An 18,052-nucleotide genomic window follows, 5' to 3' on the forward strand; every position below is an offset into this window, starting at 1 on the left:
GAAATGACTTGGGTAGACAGCCATCCTCATGGGTCACCCTATGTGCCCTTCCCCTGGTCCAGGCTACTGCCTGGAACTTGGTGCCTCTGATAACGTCCTCCTGACTTGGCTGTAGCACCAGGCGCCAGACAAAGAATCACAACTGGATTGCTCGTTGATAAAATGCTTGCCATTTGCAGAGCTGTCATGTGTCAGCTGCTGCCAAAGGCCAGTCGCATCAACTGAAATCTTCTGATTACACCTAATGCCTTGCATTTTCATGATAGTGATTCCATATTTTAGCCTAATGTGTTTTTTGTTAGTGTCTTGGGATTTTTACCATAAGGATGGAAGTCTTTCATCGTTGCATTCTTTATTCTTGTTAGCCTGCATTTAAAATGTAATGGAGGCTAGTTTTTCCTATTCCTTTAAATCTCGAAGTATTATTCCTACTTGATATTAAATGAGAGAAGAAACCAAGTACAGAGCTACAGCTATTTTCAGGGGCTAAAATAGGGTGCTAGTTTAAAAATAACCTGCATTGCATTGGTTCCTTGCCTTTTACAAGGCAGGACAGGGGCAAAGTGGGGGAGCAGGCAATCCAATATTGAAACTTTGATTTTTTTGAATGTTAAGCAATAAAGTGATTCTTTCCTAATCATAGTCCTCCAAATTTGACTTGTGTTAGTTGAACCACAGATAATTTGGTTGATGATTTATTATAGTCAAGAAACTGGCCAGGTGTGGTGACTCATGTCTGTAATCCCAGCACTTTGGGAGGCCGAGATGGGAGGATAGTTTGAGCTCTGGAATTTCACACCAACCTGGGAAGTATTGCAGGACCTTGTCTCTACTAAAAATTAAAAAAAAAAATAGGCAGGCATGGTGGCCTGCACCTATGGTCCTAGCTACTCAGGAGGCTGAGGCAGGAGGATTGCTTGAGCCCAGAAGATTGGGGCTGCAGTGAGCCATGATCACACCACTGCATGCCATCCTGGGTGACAGTGTGAGACCCCGTCTCAAAAAAAAACAAAAACAAAAGAGGTGAAACCAACTGCCTAGAAACTTGTTTAAAATGCACAATTTTCTTTCTCTCTTCCTTCCTCTTTTCCTTTCTCCCTTCCTTCTTCTCTCTTTATCTCTCTTTCTTTCTTTCTGAGATAGAGTCTCACTCTGTCACCTAGGCTGGATTGCATTGGCACAATCACAGCTCACTGCAGCTTTGACCTCCTAGGTTCAAGTGATTCTCCTGCTTCAGCCTCCCGAGTAGCTGGGACTACAGGCATGTGCCACCATGCCCGGCTATTTTTTTTTTTTAATAGAGACAGAGTCTCCCTATATTGCCCAGGCCGGTCTCAAACTCCCAGATTCAAATAATCCTCTCGCCTCAGCCCCCCAAAGTGCTGCGATTACAGGCATGAGCCACAGTGCCCGGCCTCACACAACCACTTTCTAATTAAATAGCAATGGAGTTTATACCATGTCATTTTGAAATCAGAGACACGGTTGTGTGTTCCTTACCTTATCTGATTCAGTCATCTTAAAAACACAGAGCAGAAATCTTTCCCAACCACGCTTCTAGAACCCTTCACAGGAAAGTGACTGTCACTTAGCAAAACAAATACAAATGCTTAAAATTGCATCTTCACCTGTATTTGAGAAATGCTTAATTAAATATTGTTAAACAGTTTTCTTAACCATGGACTCACTATATATTAATATGCAAGTGTGCCTGTAACTAAGAGATAAATAAGATAAGAAGCATTTCCTGAATTTATTCAACCAGAGAACCCCCAACCCAGTACAACTATGAACTTTTCACAAAACAGAGCTTGGAAAACATTTCTCTGAGGAAGGAGAGGGCTAGAAAGGGTTTTAGAGATAATTTCCATCACAGTTTCAAAGATAAGAAGTTTCAAAGCCAAAAATTTAGGGACTTGCCCAGGGCCAGCAGAGGATATATAAGGAGAACAATTCTCTTCTGCCTTACAACATTTTGAATGGCTACAATAGGCCAACATGCTTGGCTCTGTTTGCAATTAAGGTATGACTGATAGTGATGCTGTCATACCCTGGTAACACAGATGCTGCTGTGTTCTTAGGCAAACAGCATACCTTACAACAGATTATGTTAAAAGACCTGGCCTAGGTCTGCTTTGCAATTACAGAATAGGAGACAAAGCTTACCACCATGTAATTTATGACAGGGCTGAGAGTGAAAAATAGCAGATATCAGTAACAGAACATTCAGAGGGCCTTGGCCTCATCTTTTAAACTAAGCAGAAGAGACAGAAACTTGAAGCAAATTGAATTCCACATGAAAAATGATTCCTTTGGGAAAGATAAAAACTAAATTTCTTAAAAGGTCAGATTCAATAAAGAAGAAGAAACTTCTAGACTTTATCTAGAAAGGCACAGGAAAAAAGTAATGATTTGGCATTTTCCCTGAACTTGTCCTCCAATTATATTCAATTACCAGCCCAAATCATTGGTCCCAGCCCAAGCTCAGCTATACGACTTTGTTGGAGATCAGTTTCCAGAACTATTAGGTTGGGGCAAAAGTCATTGCGGTTTTTGCCATTGAAAGTAATGGCAAAAAAGGCAGTGACTTTTGCCCCAACCTAATAAAAGGAGTGTGCAGTTCACCACACACTTAAACAGAAAGCTTAACCTAGAAATGGTCTTTATAGCACACAACTACGTCCTCCGTGCTACTATTCATTCCAATTTCTGCTTATAATTTCCAGGTGGGTCCCGTGAAATTATTTTTGTGACTGGAAATGAAACTTCATGAGCTTTTCTGTTATCAACCCCTATTACATACGGTCCCTAAGTGCATTCAGCTTCTAATTATTCTTTTTATATGAAAAAACTCATGTAATCAAGAAACTTCTAGACTTTATCTAGAAAGGCACAGGAAAAAAGTAATGTTTTTCATTTTCATGAACTTGTACTCCAATGATATTCAATTATAAGCCCAAATCATTGGTCCTATAAACTTCATAAACTGCAAAGCTTCATAAACTGCAAAGAGAATGGCCTCATTATTGTTCATAGCTCACACTGACTGAGGGCTCACTCTCTGTAGGCATTGAACAAAGATTCCCTCATTGATTTCTTATAACCCTCTAGGACAGGGACCATCATCATCTCCATTTTAAAGATGAGGCAGTTAAAGAAAAGGTGAGAAGTCAAATAAATTGCCCAAAGTCACTCCGCTAACAAGGAGTACAGTTGGGATTTGGACATAAGCAGCTAGAATCAGAGACTGTGCCCAGGATGCTAAAACTATTCTCAAGAATATTAAAACAGCTCTGGATGAATCAGTAATCAGAGAAGATGCCAAAGCCATTTTCATGCCTGAAGTAATGGCAGGGTGATATAAAAGACAAGTTCAGCAGTCCAAAAATTTAGCGTATACCCAAAGGCTGTTTATGCTTTTTCCAAAAAGTATGACTACTCAAAGATTGTATGTGTGCAGGGAGGGGTTCTTATTACTGACGTCAGAAGAATCATTTTTCTGAGTCACATTCTGCTTTCAGGAGATTTTCCTGAATTAATCTCTTTCACAAGGACGGCTGATGGGTAGTCCCTGTCTCTACGGAGGCTGCAGAGAGGGAGGCCATCGTAGCAGCCTGCTTCTCTCACCTCATGGCTACTGCACAGGGCAGTTTATCAAGTTCAGGCAGGAGCTGCCATCCAGCATATGCCAGACCAGGAAGAGGCAAAAGACCCAGCTTCGTGTCCTGGTCCTATCATCAGCTCACCAATGATCCTAGGCAAATCACCTGTCTTCCAAATCTGTAAAATGGGCCAATAATACCCATCCTATCTACCTTAGAATAAATGAAGATGACAGAGTTCACCCACCATTTTTGTTTTTTGTATATTGGTTTTTTTTTTTTGACAGAGTCTTACTCTGTTGCCCAGGCTGGAGTGCAGTGGCTCGATCTCGGCTCACTGCAGCCTCCGCCTCCTGGGTTCAAGCCATTCTCATGCCTCAGCCTCCCGAGTAGCTGGGATTACAGGTGTGCACCACCACTCCCAGCTAATTTTTGTATTTTTAGTAGCGACGGGGTTTCACCATGTTAGCCAGGCTGGTCTTGAACTCCTGGTCTCAAGTGATCCACCCATCATGGCCTCCCAAAGTGCTGGGATTACAGGTATGAGCCACCGCGCCTGGCCGCACTTTTTCTGTTAATTCTTTTTCTTTTCCTTTCCTTGCCTCCTTCCTTCCCTTTTTTTTTCTCTTTATGATCAGTATCTTTCAAAAAAAGATTCGAGATGAAATTTCTAGCACACAGAAAACTGGACTCTACATTCAACAATAAGCTGGACAGGGAAGAGTAGTGAGTACATGGGAATCCATTTCCTGACTTGATGCTTATTCTAATCACTGCTTGATGCTGCCCCTTAGCATCTGCAACCACCACCCCAAAATGGGGCTAACTTTTTATAGTTATTTAGTTTTAATTTCATAATCATAAACTTAACTCAACTCTTCAATTCAGCTAGGCGTAGGGAACAAGGAACACATGGAACCCAAAGGGAACTGCAGCAAGGGCACAAAGATTCTAGGATACTGCGAGCAAATGGGGTGGAGGGTGCTCTCCTGAGCTACAAAAGGAATGGTCTGGTGGTTAAGATAAAACACAAGTCAAACTTATTCAAGTTGTCCACAGTCAGCAATGGTGATTTTCTTGCTGGTCTTGCCATTCCTGGACCCAAAGTGCCCCGTGGCCTCCACAATATTTATGCCTTCTTTCATCTTGCCAAAGACCACATGCTTGCCATCCAACCACTCACTCTTGGCAGTGCAGATGAAAAACTGGGAACCATTTGTGTTGGGTCCAGCATTTGCCATGGACAAGATGCCAGGACCTGTATGCTTTAGGATGAAGTTCTCATCATCAAATTTCTCCCCATAGATGGACTTGCCACCAGTGCCATTATGGCATGTGAAGTCACCACCCTGACACATAAACCCTGGAATAATTCTGTGAAAGCGGGAGCACTTACAACCAAATCCTTTCTCTCCTGTGCCCAGAACACGAAGGTTTTCTGCTGTCTTTGGAACCTTGTCTGCAAACAGCTCAAAGGAGACGCAGCCCAAGGGCTCACCATTGACGGCAATGTTGAAGAACACCGTGGGATTGACTATGGCTGATACTACAGGGCTCCTGCCGGTAGCAGCATCTGCAAAAGCCTATTTTTTTTTTTTTTTTTTTTTTGAGATGGAGTCTTGCTCCATCGCCCAAGCTGGAGTGCAGTGGTGCGATCTCAGCTCCCTGCAACCTCCGCCTCCCAGGTTCAAGTGATTCTCCCACCTCAGCCTCCCAAGGAGCTGAGACTACAGACATGCAACACTACACTCAGCTAATTTTTGTATTTTTAATAGAGACTGGGTTTCGCCATGTTGGCCAGGCTGGTCTCGAACTCCTGACCTCAACTGATCCTCCCGCCTTGGCCTCCCAAAGTGCTGCAATTACAGGTGCGAGCCACCTCGCCCAGCCCTGGCTAATATTTTTCAAATAGTTATTCTGACTATAGTAAACATTTCTGACATGCATCTTTCAATTGTTCCTTCTAACAACCTTAGGAGATAAGGACAATTATGAATCCCTCTTTAAAAGATGAGAAAACTAAGCCTAAAGACAGTCATTTTTTTCAGAGTCACATCTTGTATGCAGAAGAGCACAGATTTGAACTCAGGTCTCTATGTCTTGATCTCTGTGCTATTATGAGACGTGATCAATGGCTCCACCTCAACATTCTCACAGCTTCTTCTTGTAGCTCTGCTGAAAGAATACACGTGGATGCCAATTAATTAATATCAATGCTGTTATTTGCATGAATTTTTTCATATAAACGAATAACTAGAAGCGGAATGCACTTAGTGGTATCCATAAAACAGTTTTTATATTTGCATACACAGCTAAGAAGTTTGCAGTGATGGACTTTCTACGTCTCTCTCCTCTCCCTTTTATCCATTTCGTTCTGCCTCTCACTCCCTCCCAGTCTGCTATGTTAGAGAGGATTAAAATGCATGCTGTATTTCCTGCAAAAACAACAGGCATTTCTCTTTGGTGACTCATTTGATGCAAATAAGTTGAAGGAATCAGGGGATTCCACTCTTGGTGCCTTTGAAAAAGTTGTAATGATAAAGTCTAAAAGGAAACAAATTACTGCAGAACAAGGAGATTCTATGTTCTTTCATTGTAAACAGATGAAGCATTGGGTTAAATCATAATGACTTACTTTAGTGTGGATTTTTTATAACTTCCACATTCATTACCATTTTCATTTGGCACATGAGTGATACATGACCACAGCAATTGCAAAATATTCCACACATAGCTTCACCCCCAGAGAATGAAAGAGGATATTTATGGACTGTGCTATACCCAGAAGGCTACATTTAATACAGATTTTTGCTGTTGTGAAAGGGTAGGAAAACAGAATAAACTCCTAGAAGACACATACCTGCCCAAGAAATGTTACTACATCATTGTCTCTCTCCTGCACTGTTCACTCAGTGTGTATTACTTCTAAGCTGTTCCACCACCTTCTCCATGGAAGCTTCATTCAAAATCAGTGGGAAGAGAAAATATGCCATATTCTACTGAGAATAAGAATGCTACTCCAGATCATTGACTTCAATTCAGCTCTCCAGTTTAATTTGGGAGACTTCAAATTTATTTAACATTCTGTATTACCCTCTCTAGTTAACAATTCTGCTGACAGTAAAACATTCATACTTAGTCTCCAATGAAAGCAAGCATTTTATTGATGGTCTCAGGTGAAGTAATTATTCCAAAGACTTTCAAAAAGACTTTCAAAGATTTCAAAGATTTCTGAAACTCTTCATGTCTTGTGTCTGCCTCCTTTCAACTTTTGTCTCTTCCAAGATTATTGCCTCAGCAAAGGAAGATGGGCTAGTCTGCTCAATACGCATCACAACATTATAGAGCTTGTCAAAAACAAACAAACAAACAAAACCTTTCTACTCTGTTCTTTGCAATGATCTTCCATATTTCCCCAAAAAACCTTCCCCCCCCATCATCCCCAAAACAAGAAACTTCCAGTCACAAAAGTCTAAATTCAAAAGGATAAAGTATTTTTAATAATAGAGTAAAAAAACGGGTCAGGAGCGGTGGCTCATGGCTGTAATCCCAGCACTTTGGGAGGCCAAGGCGAGCAGATCACAAGGTCAAGAGTTTGAGACCAGCCTGGCCAATATGGTGAAACCTCGTCTCTACTAAAAATAAAAAAATTAGCCGGGCGTGGTGGTGGGTGCCTGTAGTCCCAGCTATTCGGGAGGCTGATGCAGGAGAATTGCTTGAACCCGGGAGACAGAGATTGCAGTGAGCTGAGGTGGTGCCACTGCATTCCTGCCTGGGCAACAGAGCAAGACTCCATCTCACACACACACAAAAAAAAATGCATTTAAACCCTGCAAAATAAATAAGTCAACACCAAGGACACCTTGCTGAATCATTTTAGGGTTTATAATAACCAGCCACTGGAGTTAGAAACAAAACTGCCTTTAGCAAATACTCCTCCCTAACAGTGGCTTTCTGAAACCCCATGTTTTATTCCTTTGAGCGCACAGGCACAGTGTGGAAGCTAAAGGGAGGCTTCCTATTATCTAGGCCAGCTGTTTTCTAGCTAACAGAAGAAGGAGGCTGTGTTGGGATCGGTGAGGGATGCAGCGCGGGGAAGGCGGAGAGTTGGTTCTGGGTCCGACTTCCACCAAAGAAAATTCAGCTCTTAAGCTTTATTTTCTGGGCTTCCAGGTGAGCCTTCATCTGAAGAAAGGGTTCCATAGCTAAAAATAAACACACATGTTGAAAAATCCCCAACCTACCCAATCCTTTCATTTTAGAAAGGAGGAAAATGAAGGCCTGTGAGTGTAAGTGACTACAGCAAGTGAGAGAATGAGTAGCCAAGGCAGGAGTGGACCAGCCACAGGCTCTGAGCAACATGCTCTCATGCGTGCACTCTCTCCAGATCGCCAAGTACATTGCCCCTACAGGACGTGTCCCTGTCATCCATCATAGGGTTCTGGTCTATCCCCTGCAGCTCTTCCTCGTACAGCGCACAGCCATATAAGCGCAGGCTTGCAGGTAGGGTGTTGTTGCTGATATAATTTTAAGCGTTTTTTCTTTCTTTCTTTTTCTTTTTTTTTTTCTTTCAGAAACAGGGTCTTGCTCTGTCACTCAGGCTGGAGTGCAGTTGCATGATCATAGCTCACTGTAACCTTGAACTCCCAGGCTCAAGTGATCCTCCCACCTCAGCCTCCCAAACAGCTAGGACACAGGCACATGCTACCATGCCTGGCTGATTTAAAAAAAGCTTTTTTTTTTTGTAGAGATTGGGTTATTGCTGTGTTGCTCAGGCTGGTCTCGAGCTCCTGGCCTCAAGCCATCCTCCCGCCTTGCCCTCCCAAAGTGCTGGGATTACAGGCATGAGCCACCATGCCCAGTCTATTTTAATCATTTTTAAAGTACTAGACACAGAGGCCACAGGCAGAATAGTAGCAAAAGCCCTGCCTATGTAAGATGAAAAATAAAAATATTCTGAAGTTTTCAGAAGTCAGTACTCCAGAAGTAAATCAATAGAAAATAATATTCGGTTGATAAAAATTGAATTTATACTCAAATTGTGAAAGAAGCAGGTGGAAAGGATGTGAACACACCCTACAGGATCTGTCTGCTGGCTGTGACCTTCATTCTTACAGCCTTCACTCATAAGGTAGCAAACCACAGCTGAGCTGTGTGGGTTCTGGCCCGGGTGCCACTCTGAGAAAACATCATGGACTTCCTAGACTCTGCAGTCACCTGGGGTTGCATTCTGGATGAATGCCACAGTTGCTGGCTCCTGGAAGGGAGACTCCACATTTTCTAAAATGTGACAAAAACCTAAAGGGGCATAACAAAAACTGGTAAGGGGGGTGCACTATGCCAGCTATCCCTGGAGATTCTCATTTACAAAAGGGCTCCTTTAAATAAACTCTTAAAATAGTCCTGGTTTACCACTCACTAGTTGGGTGATTTAGCAAGTTATTTTATCTATACGTATTTCCATATTCTCACCTGTAAGATGGGGATAATTATGATACCTACCTCATGGGATGTTGTGAAAATTTAAGGAAACAGTTCCTGATTCCTGACAAATATTAGTCATTATTGTTATTATTCTTTAAACAAGAAAAAAAAAGACATTAAGTACTAAATAGAGAGGCCAGGGGCAGGAAAGTAGCAAGAGCTGGGGAATTTGACATGAAAAGTCAAAATGAAATGTTTCTGAAGCTTAATGTAAGTTGATAGACAATAATAATTGGTTGATAAAAAGTGGAACTTACAGATTGGGATCATAGCTAGCTCTACCATCTTCTCTGCGACCTCGCCGCTCAAAACCCGGACATTGAGCCGCAGCAGCGCCCTCACCTGGGAACTTCTTAGAAATGCAGAATGTCAGCACCCAACCCGGACTCTCCAGGTACTGAATCAGAATTCGCATTTCAACAAGATTTCCGGGGAATTTATGTGCATGTTACAGTTAGAGGAAGCCTGCTTGATGGTATGTACTGAGAGTTTAGCATTTGTAGGTCAAAGGAACAAGACCTCATTCTCTAGTTACATCTCCATACATTATCCTAAATCTTACACTGCTTTCCATTAGCTAAATGGTCAACTAACCATCTGTTAAGCAGATGCCCCTTTAAGAGACAGCATAATACTTAAGTATCTAAAGCAACTAACTCACCTCTTGTTAGTAATTTCAATAATTTTAAAATATCATCATCAAGTGCTAACATTTATAGAGCCCTTGAAACATGCAGGAATCAACGTAAGGTGCTCTCCATATTAATGGAGATTTAATTTAATACTCACACCCCCCACTGGAGTAACCATTACTATCCCCATTTTATAGAGGAGAGAACTGAAGCTCAGAGAGGCTACATCATTTTCTCAAGACCAAATTAAATGGGGGAAAGAAGGCCTTTTTGAAATCCATTCTCTTTCTACAAATTCAAACCCCACTCCCACAACATCAAAATAATGTATCTGTGCACTGGGGAGCAGCAATAATTATCCCCCTTTTCAGATAAGGAAAACTGAGACACAGAGAGCCAATGAATTATACAAAGTCACTGACCTGAAACTTAGGTTAGAACTGGGTCCATTACAATTCAACAACTTTTTCAAATTAAAGAATTCTGCTGCTAGAAATGGCAATGATAATGCAATGGCATTGGAGACAATGCCATGGCATTTTATTTCTGTTGGAAATAAAACACATCCAACAGAAAGAAGGATTTCCATGTATGAAGCTTTGTACAACCAAACCAAGGCACCTCAAATTTTGATCTCTGATCGTAAGAGATTATGAGGATGTCAGCTTCTTTGGGAAAACAGAGTTTCCAGACTCTTATTGCCATCGCTCCATCAATGTGGCAACTGATGCTTATCCACACATCTCAGCTAGCATCCTACATGACATTACTTCTGCATGCCTGTGAAATTCTCCTAACTACAGCCTCCCTGATTTCTTCACTAGGTCTTTACCCAAGTTTGATATCCAAATAGTTTAGAACTTGGCAAGATGAGTCAAAAATCTTTCCTTGATAGCCCCAGTGTCTATGGAAAATCAAAGACACAGGTTTTAGGATCCAGTGATGAGGGTTCCTTGCCCAGGCTCCACCCAGGGAATGCCTCCCTCCTCCATCCCTGGAGAGGGCAGCGGGGAACAAAGCAGGATTTCTTAGCTAAAAATGCTATATTAGTTGCTAAGATGACAACAACAAAATACCACAGGCTCTAGAAGTCCAAGACCAAAATGATGGCAGGTTTTGTTTCTTCTAAGCCCTCTCTTCTTGCTTGCAGATGACAGCCCTCTTGCTGTGACCTCACATGGATGAGCTTCATTGCACAGATGTGTCTGGTCTCTCTGTCTCTGTGCCCAGATTTCCTCTTCTTATAAGGACACCATTTGATATGGTTTGGCTGTGTTCCCACCCAAATCTCATCTTGAATTGTAGCTCCCATAATTCTCATGTGTTGTGGGAGGGACACAGTGGGAAATAATTGAATCATGGGGCAGTTTCCCCCATACTGTTCTCATGGTAGTGAATAAATCTCATGGGATCTGATGGTTTTATAAGGGGTTTCTCCTTTTGCTTGGCTCTCATTCTCTCTTGCCTGCCACCATGTAAGACATGCCTTTCACCTTCTGCCATGATTGTGAGGCCTCCCCAGTTACATGGAACTGTGAGTCCATTAAACCTCTTTTCCTTTATAAATTACCCAGTCTCGGGTATGTCTTTATCAGCAGTGTGAAAATGAACTAATATACCATTCATACTGGATTAGGCTATTTTAACTACATTACCTCTTTATAGATCCTGTCTCCAAATATAGTCACATCCCGAGATACTGGGAGTTAGGGCTGCAACATAGAAATTTTGGGGAGACATAATTCAACTCATAACAGATGCTGAACGGATCACTAAGTCCTAGGGCTATGCTGAGGCCTTCTGGTCCAGTCTGGGTTCAATAAGAACTAGAATTCACAGTAATCTGAATCTCTCGGCCTCATGACTCAGGACACTCTGGGGGAGGAAGGAAGAGAACAAAATTCCAGGTCAGACACAAAACACGCCCCTTCCCTTCTCATTTCTGCTCCATGGGATCAGAGAAAAACAATTCTCAGCCTCACTGTCCACCAACCCAACCCACCTTCCTTCCCACACTCCACTCATCACAGCTTAAGTAAGGCCACTCTGGTTTTTTGAGAATTAAAGTGGCACTCATAAAACAGTCTGAGTCAGAGACACAACCAGTTACTCAAAAGTACAAACTAAAGAACTCAGATCTGGCAGCCTGCAAGGCTTCTCCTGCCCTGGGGCAAGTGGTGATCAGCCCTCAGGAGCTGGCACGCGGTTTTCCGAGCAGCTGATCTGCCCAGCAGTAGGGGCTGGGGACCAGAGCCAGCCTCCGGGCCAGCCCACTCAGCCCGGGGCAGCGGCACCGTAAATGCCAGCGAGTAGGAGGGAGGAAAACCTGCACAGCGTGAACCTGTCAGGAGGTGCTCACTTCACACAGGGTGTGTGCCAATGGCTTCTAAAAACAAATTAGGTATTTGGGGTTTATAGGTATCCAAACCATGACACAATAGAAACAGAACAAGAGTGATATTTGCTGTTAAAAAGAAAACCTATGCCCATCAATAAATCCATTAACTTAGATAGCCCTAATTTTCAATTTTAGTAATCCAGCTATTCCTTATATCATCAAGTTTTAAACTTGGTTCTCAAAACCTTCTCATATTAATATAAAATTATATCATCTTCCTTAGGGTTTTAAAAGATCATTTTGCCATTTCATTTGGTATGTGATAAATAAGTGCTTTAAAGTAATGATTTTAAATCAATATATTATTGAATATACTGAAGATTACATTTTAGAGATCTCTTGTGGTTGCAAACTAATACAACTATAGAGGAAAATTACACCAGCAAAAAGACAGAAGGAAACATTAATCCCCCACATAGAAATCTCTGTATTAATCCCCCTATTAGTTAATTAACGTATACCAAAAAAAAGAATCTCTAAGACATTTAAGGAAAACAAAAGCACAAAATTGGACCAAGATGAATACACAAACACATGATTCTAGAGAAAATAGATAATTTAAGCAACAGAAGAAAAGAACTAAATAAAAATTCAAATTGATATCCTCTAAGGCATTTGAGAACAAACTGTATCCATGAAGCTAATCCGGGAAAAAATTAAAAGAGCAATCAGAGAAAAAGAGAGTTTACAGAAATAAAAAAATAATAATTATGAAAATAAAAAGAAATGCAACAGACAGGCCAGAAAACAAAATGTCAAGAAACTCTCCCATAAAGTAGAGCAAAATAAAGGAGATTAAAAATGTAAAAAAAAAAAAAAAGAATTAAGAGATATGGAAGAGGTCCAATATCTATTGAATAGGAGTTCCAAAAAGAGAGGACAAAGAAAGTAAAGGAGAGAAACTGAAAAAAACAGAATTCTCCAGTCCTGAAGGAAGACACAAGTTTCAGAATGAAAGAACAAACTAAGTGCTGGACAGGATGAAGAAAAATGACAAAATAGCTAGACATACACTGGTGTAATTTTAGAACTCTGAACATACAGAGAACACCCTAAAAGCTATCAGATACCAGTTCAGGTTACCAAGAAGGGAAAAGGACTCAGGCTACCATGAGGCTTGGCAGTCACTGTGAAGTCAGAAGAAAACAATTCAGCATGTGGAGAAAATAAGAAATTTTCAGACAGGGAAGGATTCCACTTACCTCTTATGCACCCTTACTGAAAAAAATTACTTGAAGACTGACTCTCACAGGAGAAAACACTAATTCCCAAAAAGAAAACTGCAGATTCCAAGAAAATGTGGAATTCATTTAGAAATAAAATGGGATTAGGGGGAATCCCACAGTGACAGCTATATAACAGATCTAGAAGCCAGTGAGTCCAAATTAGAAGATAGAGTCTCCAAGAAAACATCTTCAAGAAAGTAGATTTCATTAAACAAGTTATGATTCAGAGCCTGGATGATCTTAGTAATGCTATTAATAAATTCATTTTGCTTAGCAAAAAAAAAAAGGAATTGGAATTAAAAGCTTTATGTAAATTAAAAATCTGTATAAAAAACCATAATCTAAATATTAAGCAAACTAAAGAGTCATAAAATTTTGAGAAAAAAAAGGAGGTTGTTGGAAAAGGGCCCTTGGATGATGCTTTAATAATGCTTAAACATGTACTTTGAGCAAGACAGATTTAATGCTCAGAATAATTCCTTCTCTAAGGGTCCAGTCACAGTATCTGCTTCTGCAGTGAAGAATATTTGCATAATTTTAATGTTACAGATAATTTATATTGGTTTTCAGCTCTAAAAATCAACTTATAATAAAAAAGAAAGCATAAAAGTTAGATTTAAAATATATAAACCTTGACAATGTAAAAGTAAGGTGTCTTCTGACAGCAGTCAGAAGACAGAAAGTGTGGGTAGGAGAAGAGAAGTGAGGTGGAAGGGTGATAATGTCCTCATTCTACCTAATAGGGGTAAGAAGGTATTATGTAGAGTCAGATAAAAAATAGCAGTATATTATTTAGAGTTATAAAATGGCTCTATATCAATGGTAGATTTAAAACTAATAAAACTCTGGAAGTGAACATTAAAACCAATTGAGAGACATTGTTGAAATAAATATAAATCCAAACATATTATTTAGAATTATAGTATTACTATCCAGAAGTAAAAAGTAAACTTTTATAAACAGTTATGTCTGCTATAAAAGGGCGGCCCAAAGGATCCTTGTGGTGATGAAACTGTTGTATATCTTGACTGAATTGGTGTCAATATACTGGTTGTGATATTATACGACAGTATTGCAAGATGTTGCCCCAATCCATGAGAGAATTAAGCAAAAAGTTATTTTAATGATTCTATTCTTTGTTTTTTTTCAGATGGGGTCTCACTATGTTGTCCAAGCTGGTCTTTGAACTCCTGGACTCAAGCGATCCTCCCACTTCAGCCTCCCAAGTTGCTGGGATTATAGGCACAAGTCACCACATCCAACCTGTGACTCTACTCTTGATTCTACCAAAGAAGTCTAACTAGCTAATACATTTCCAGATGCATAAGCAATAAGTTAATTCATTACATATGAAGGATGCATTTGAGCATTATGGATTACTTCTCTTGTAAAACCTCACTGAGAGAGAATTATCTACATAGAACACTACAAATAATCACTGAGGTAAATTAAAGAAAACCTAAATTAGTAAAGATATATATCATGTCTATGGATTATAAGGTTCAATATATAAGATCCTTATTTCTCTGAAATTAATTCATGAATTCAATGTAACCCTAATAATATTCTCAGCAGGTGTTTTAGATAAAAATTGACAAACTGGTTTTAAAATAGACATGAAAATGTAAAGGGCCTAGGATTGCCAAAAACAATTAAAACACACACACACACACACACACACACACACACACACACTCAAAGATGGAGAGCTTACTCTACATGGCATAATTAAGATGATGTAGTACTGCCATAATGAAAGACAAATTAATCATTGAAACAGAATAGGAATTCCAGAAACAGATCTACACTTATAAATGATTGACTGGTTCTTTGCAAAGGCCCCAGTGCAATTCAATGAGGAAGGTAATCTTTTCAACAAATGAGGCTGGAACAATTATATATCCCTGTGAAAAAAAAAATTAACCTCAACCCCTACCTCACACCATACACAAAAATTATTTTGAGAGGAATCATAGATGTAAACTTAAAATCCAAATCTATAATAGTGTCATAAAAATATAGAATACCTTTGATATCCTGGGATTAGGCAAAAACTCCTTGGATAGGATAATAAAATCACAAAAATGTATAAAAATTGATACATTAAACTTCATCAAAATTAAACACTCCATTCATCAAAAGACACTATTAAGAAAATAAACAGGCAAACCTCAGGCTGGGAGAAAAGTATGTGCAAAACATAAAGCAGACATATAACCTGTATTTAGAATACATTAAAAAAAAACTCCTACAACTCAATAAGAAAAATAATACAGGTTAAAAACAGAGGGGTAGAGAGACTTGAATAGATACTTCACAAGGTTAGATATGCAAATGACCATTATCCACATTAAAAAGTTCTCAAATAATAAGCCATGAGGTAAATGCAAAGTAAAATCACAACAAGATATCACTATGCCAAATTAAAATACCAAATATTGGTGACGATGTGAGACAATTGTAACTCTAATACATTTCTAGTGAGAATATAAAATGGTTACAACAGTTTTGGAAAAATGTTTGACAATTTTTCTTATTATAAATATACACCTACCCTCTGACCTAGCAATTCCACATCTAGATCTTTTACCAAGAGAAATGAAAACATAAATCCACAAAAAAGACTTTTCCAAGAATGTTCACAGCAGCTTTATTCATATTAGTAAATAGCTATAAACAACATGAATGTCCATCAATAGAATGGATAATCAAATTGTGATATACCTATATAATGGAATATTACTCAGCAATAAAAAGGAATGAACTACTCCCATACACAACAAAATGGAGGCATCACACAGACCTTACACTGAGTGGAAAAAGCCTTACACGAAACAGTGCATAGTATATGAGTCCATTTATGTGAAGTTCTAGAAAAGGCTAATCTAATTAGGACCTTGATTGTCTGGGAGTGAGAGGATTCACTGACAAAGAACACAAGAGAATTTCTGGAGATATGAAAATATTCAATATTGTGATAGAGGTCTATGGGTGACATAGGTGTATCTATCTGTAAAACTTCTATAGCCAAGATTCGTACATTTCAATGTATGTCAATTATACCTTAAAAACAACTGTTAAAAATAAGAGAGGGTGTAGAAATTTAGAAAAAATAAGAATGGCAGAGTGTTGAAGCTGGGCGATGGGTACTTGAGGTTCATTATACTTTTTTTTATTGTTTATCATAGAAATATTCAAACATATGCAAAGTAAAAAATGTACACTGAATTTTAACTATGCATTACAGCAACATGACCAGATGTTTAGAATTCTAATAGTTTGGGCTTAAAAAATTCAGCTGGTTGATTTTCATTACTTTAAGTCTTTATGAATAGTAAGCTAAAACATAAGATTTTAGTTGTCTATTTGCAAATATTTTCTCTGTAAATACCACATTGCAAGTGAAAGCCTATAGTGCTAATAACGAAAAAGACAATCATTAATACATGATCTTTAAAAAATGTTGGCTTTTGAAATACTACAGATATTCTAATGAGTTACAGAATTTTAATGAGATGAGTGAAACATACAAATCTGGAGAAGATCAACTTGAGAGTAAGAATTTGCAGAATTAAAATAATTTCAACGATAAAAATGATTCATTTGTATTTTAACATCAGTGTTTTTTTGTTTCTTGTCATTAATCACTGATCTATCATGATTATACACTGAACAATATATAAGTAAGAACACTTTTTTTTTTTTTTTTTTGAGATGGAGTCTCGCTCTGTCGCCCAGGCTGGAGTGCAGTGGCGCGATCTCGGCTCACTGCAAGCTCCGCCTCCCGGGTTCACGCCATTCTCTTGCCTCAGCCTCCCGAGTAGCTGGGACTACAGGCGCCCGCCACCACCCCCGGCTAATTTTTTGTATTTTTAGTAGAGACGGGGTTTCACCATAGTCTCGATCTCCTGACCTCGTGATCTGCCCGCCTCAGCCTCCCAAAGTGCTGGGATTACAAGCGTGAGCCAATATTTTTTAATGACATAACACATCATAGCTAGAATTATTCATATAAATAATAAATCAACTCCACCAATCATAATATACTTTCCCTCGCTAGACATTTAGAAGCTCTCAAGTCATTTGTTCTTAAAAAGAAAAATATTTAAATAATTATTTTATTTGTTGATGTTTTCAAATAGAAAGTATATTAGAAACCACTGTCGCTTTTAAATACACAAACTTCAGGAGTACCTAGATGAATTAACTCAGACATTTGGAAACCTCTTAATAGGAAAATTCTACACTACATATAATTTTTGCTGAATGAAACTTAATAGTTTTGATACTCTGAGTTTTACAGCCTTAGATATAAATAAACAAAATGAAACTGTCTATGTTCCTTCAGTTTGGAATGCCCTTCATACTCTTACAGACATCCTCTCCATCCATTGATCAAAATAATTTTAATTACCTTCAACACTCATCTCAAAGGTTACTTTTTCCTTGAATCCCTTCTAATTACTAGTCCGAATGCATCACCCTACTCTGCTGCCACAGCAGCTTATCTAACCTTGACTATGGCATGTTCGTCTTACGGGAGTATTTGTCTGTGTGTGTGCCTTCCAGCAGGTCCCTGTTTTTAGTTTAGTAGAGGTGAAGTAAATGTTAGTCATAATTGTACCCATTTTACAGATGAGAAACCAGAGACTGAAAAAGGTGAAATAACTTTCTCTAAGATCACTTCACCTACAGTGGCAGCACCAGGAT

General features: G+C 39.3%; 2 protein-coding genes across 3 annotated transcripts in view; both read right to left on the reverse strand.

Annotated features, from left to right (window-relative positions):
• The window catches only part of ABLIM1 (actin binding LIM protein 1), a 390,799-nt gene that overhangs the window by 254,180 nt on the left and 118,567 nt on the right, over window positions 1-18,052 (reverse strand). The window lies entirely within an intron of this gene.
• LOC101153289 (peptidyl-prolyl cis-trans isomerase A-like) lies at window positions 3,337-9,501 on the reverse strand. Its single transcript, XM_055352039.2, has 4 exons — window positions 9,344-9,501; window positions 8,820-8,900; window positions 8,002-8,098; window positions 3,337-5,185 (listed from the first exon to the last, which is right to left on the reverse strand). The coding sequence occupies exons 1-4, from the start codon at window positions 9,499-9,501 to the stop codon at window positions 4,643-4,645; spliced, it is 879 nt and encodes a 292-aa protein (XP_055208014.2). The 3' UTR covers window positions 3,337-4,642.

The sequence above is a fragment of the Gorilla gorilla genome, chromosome 8 (assembly GCF_029281585.2).
Source record: "Gorilla gorilla gorilla isolate KB3781 chromosome 8, NHGRI_mGorGor1-v2.1_pri, whole genome shotgun sequence".
NCBI lineage: Eukaryota > Metazoa > Chordata > Mammalia > Primates > Hominidae > Gorilla > Gorilla gorilla.